Genomic DNA, 1,242 nt, shown 5'->3' on the forward strand with positions numbered 1-1,242 from the left:
ACTTATGACCACACGGACAGGTCACGTACAGGACGTGAGCATTAGTGTTAGTGAGCCGTTAAGCGTTTGGAAGCGTAGTTGTACGGAAAAAGTGGATCTTGCGTCGAACGAAATACAAATTGAGTATATGGAAGACATCGAAAATGTTGAAAATATCGATGACGTTGAAGACAGCAACATGGACTTAATTAATAATGCGAACGTAAAGAGGTATATTCGTGATAGACAAATCCATTTGAATATTACGATGGATTGGAATTTAAAAGACGGTACCGATTCACTAACGAATCGGTATTACATGGTATTTCACTGAAAATCCTTGACGAATTGAAGAAATTCAATAACCGTGGTCTGCCAATTCCGCCACAGTTGCAATTGTTCCTGTTTTTGCGATATTATGCAAGTGCAAGTTTTCAGGTAATTTATATGTAACTATTCTACTTTCATGTCTACAGTATTAAGAATTAACGAGTGTTTATTGAGGAAACCGTTTAAAAACTATTTACAGTCGATCCTCGGACATCTCGCAGCCCACGATTTCCCGAATAGTCACGCGTGTCAACAAGGATGAACAATATGGATGAAGTCTTTAGAAATCGAAAAAGATACTTCTCACTGAATGTGCAAGTATGTTTTCATACATGTTTTTAGTACAACATTATGGTTGAGCAATTATATGATTGCATTCTTCAATTATAAACCTTATTACGGGCGGTTGTTGGGCCCAGAATGGCCAGGCAGTGCGAACTATTGCCGGATATTCCAGAACTCTCGTCTCTCTGTGGAGACGAAATTGGATGTGATGCTGGTTGGTGACAGGGGATATCCCTGTTTGCCATTCTTATTGACCCCGTTCGCAGATGCCAGAACAGATGAAGGAATAGCCTTAGTATCTTGTATGCTACAGTTAACAAGTTTTTGAGTATGACAGAAGAATTGGATTCATTCATTGTTGTATACTTACAGATATAATAATACCCATGCTAGAACGAGTTACATTGTTGAACGTACCTTTGGCGTTTGAAAACGAAGGCTTGTCTCAGGCTAGTCGAAGGGTAGTGACCAGTGCGAAATATGCACCGTGCTGTACAACATGTCACTCATATGCAGGGTCATGTTGCCAGAAAGAAACGAGGACGAAGAAACAAACGGACAACTTGAAGTGCCAGTATGGAATATTCAAAGTCTTCAACCTTCGAGCGGCTTAGCTGCTCGAGAGGCGTTAATTGAACATTTCTTCAA

General features: G+C 40.0%; 1 protein-coding gene across 5 annotated transcripts; it reads left to right on the forward strand.

Moving 5' to 3' along the window:
• The first annotated feature begins 7 nt into the window (after nt 1-7).
• Nucleotides 8-1,236, forward strand: LOC108625099 (uncharacterized). 5 transcript variants are annotated; one of them, XM_018024847.2, is made up of 4 exons: nt 8-428; nt 509-627; nt 712-896; nt 967-1,236. In XM_018024847.2, the coding sequence occupies exons 2-4, from the start codon at nt 620-622 to the stop codon at nt 1,206-1,208; spliced, it is 435 nt and encodes a 144-aa protein (XP_017880336.1). In that variant the 5' UTR covers nt 8-428; nt 509-619; the 3' UTR covers nt 1,209-1,236. The 5 variants fall into 5 exon arrangements, 3 of the variants coding, with proteins under 3 accessions (XP_017880336.1, XP_017880334.1, XP_026669406.1); XR_003389201.1 differs by having other exon boundaries at nt 729-1,236; XR_003389202.1 differs by lacking the exon at nt 712-896.
• The last annotated feature ends 6 nt before the right edge of the window (nt 1,237-1,242 follow it).

Source organism: Ceratina calcarata, unplaced genomic scaffold (genome assembly GCF_001652005.2).
Source record: "Ceratina calcarata isolate Rehan_Ccalc_2016 unplaced genomic scaffold, ASM165200v1 scaffold341.2, whole genome shotgun sequence".
NCBI lineage: Eukaryota > Metazoa > Arthropoda > Insecta > Hymenoptera > Apidae > Ceratina > Ceratina calcarata.

What these genes read in the sequence shown, in the direction of transcription:
- LOC108625099 (XM_018024845.2), top strand. Translation starts at nt 620, where the DNA reads ATGTGCAAGTATGTTTTCATACATGTTTTTAGTACAACATTATGGTTG. An exon ending in AGGAATAGCCTTAGTATCTT is followed by an intron (nt 897 to 966) that starts GTATGCTACAGT and finishes GTATACTTACAG; the next exon opens with ATATAATAATACCCATGCTA.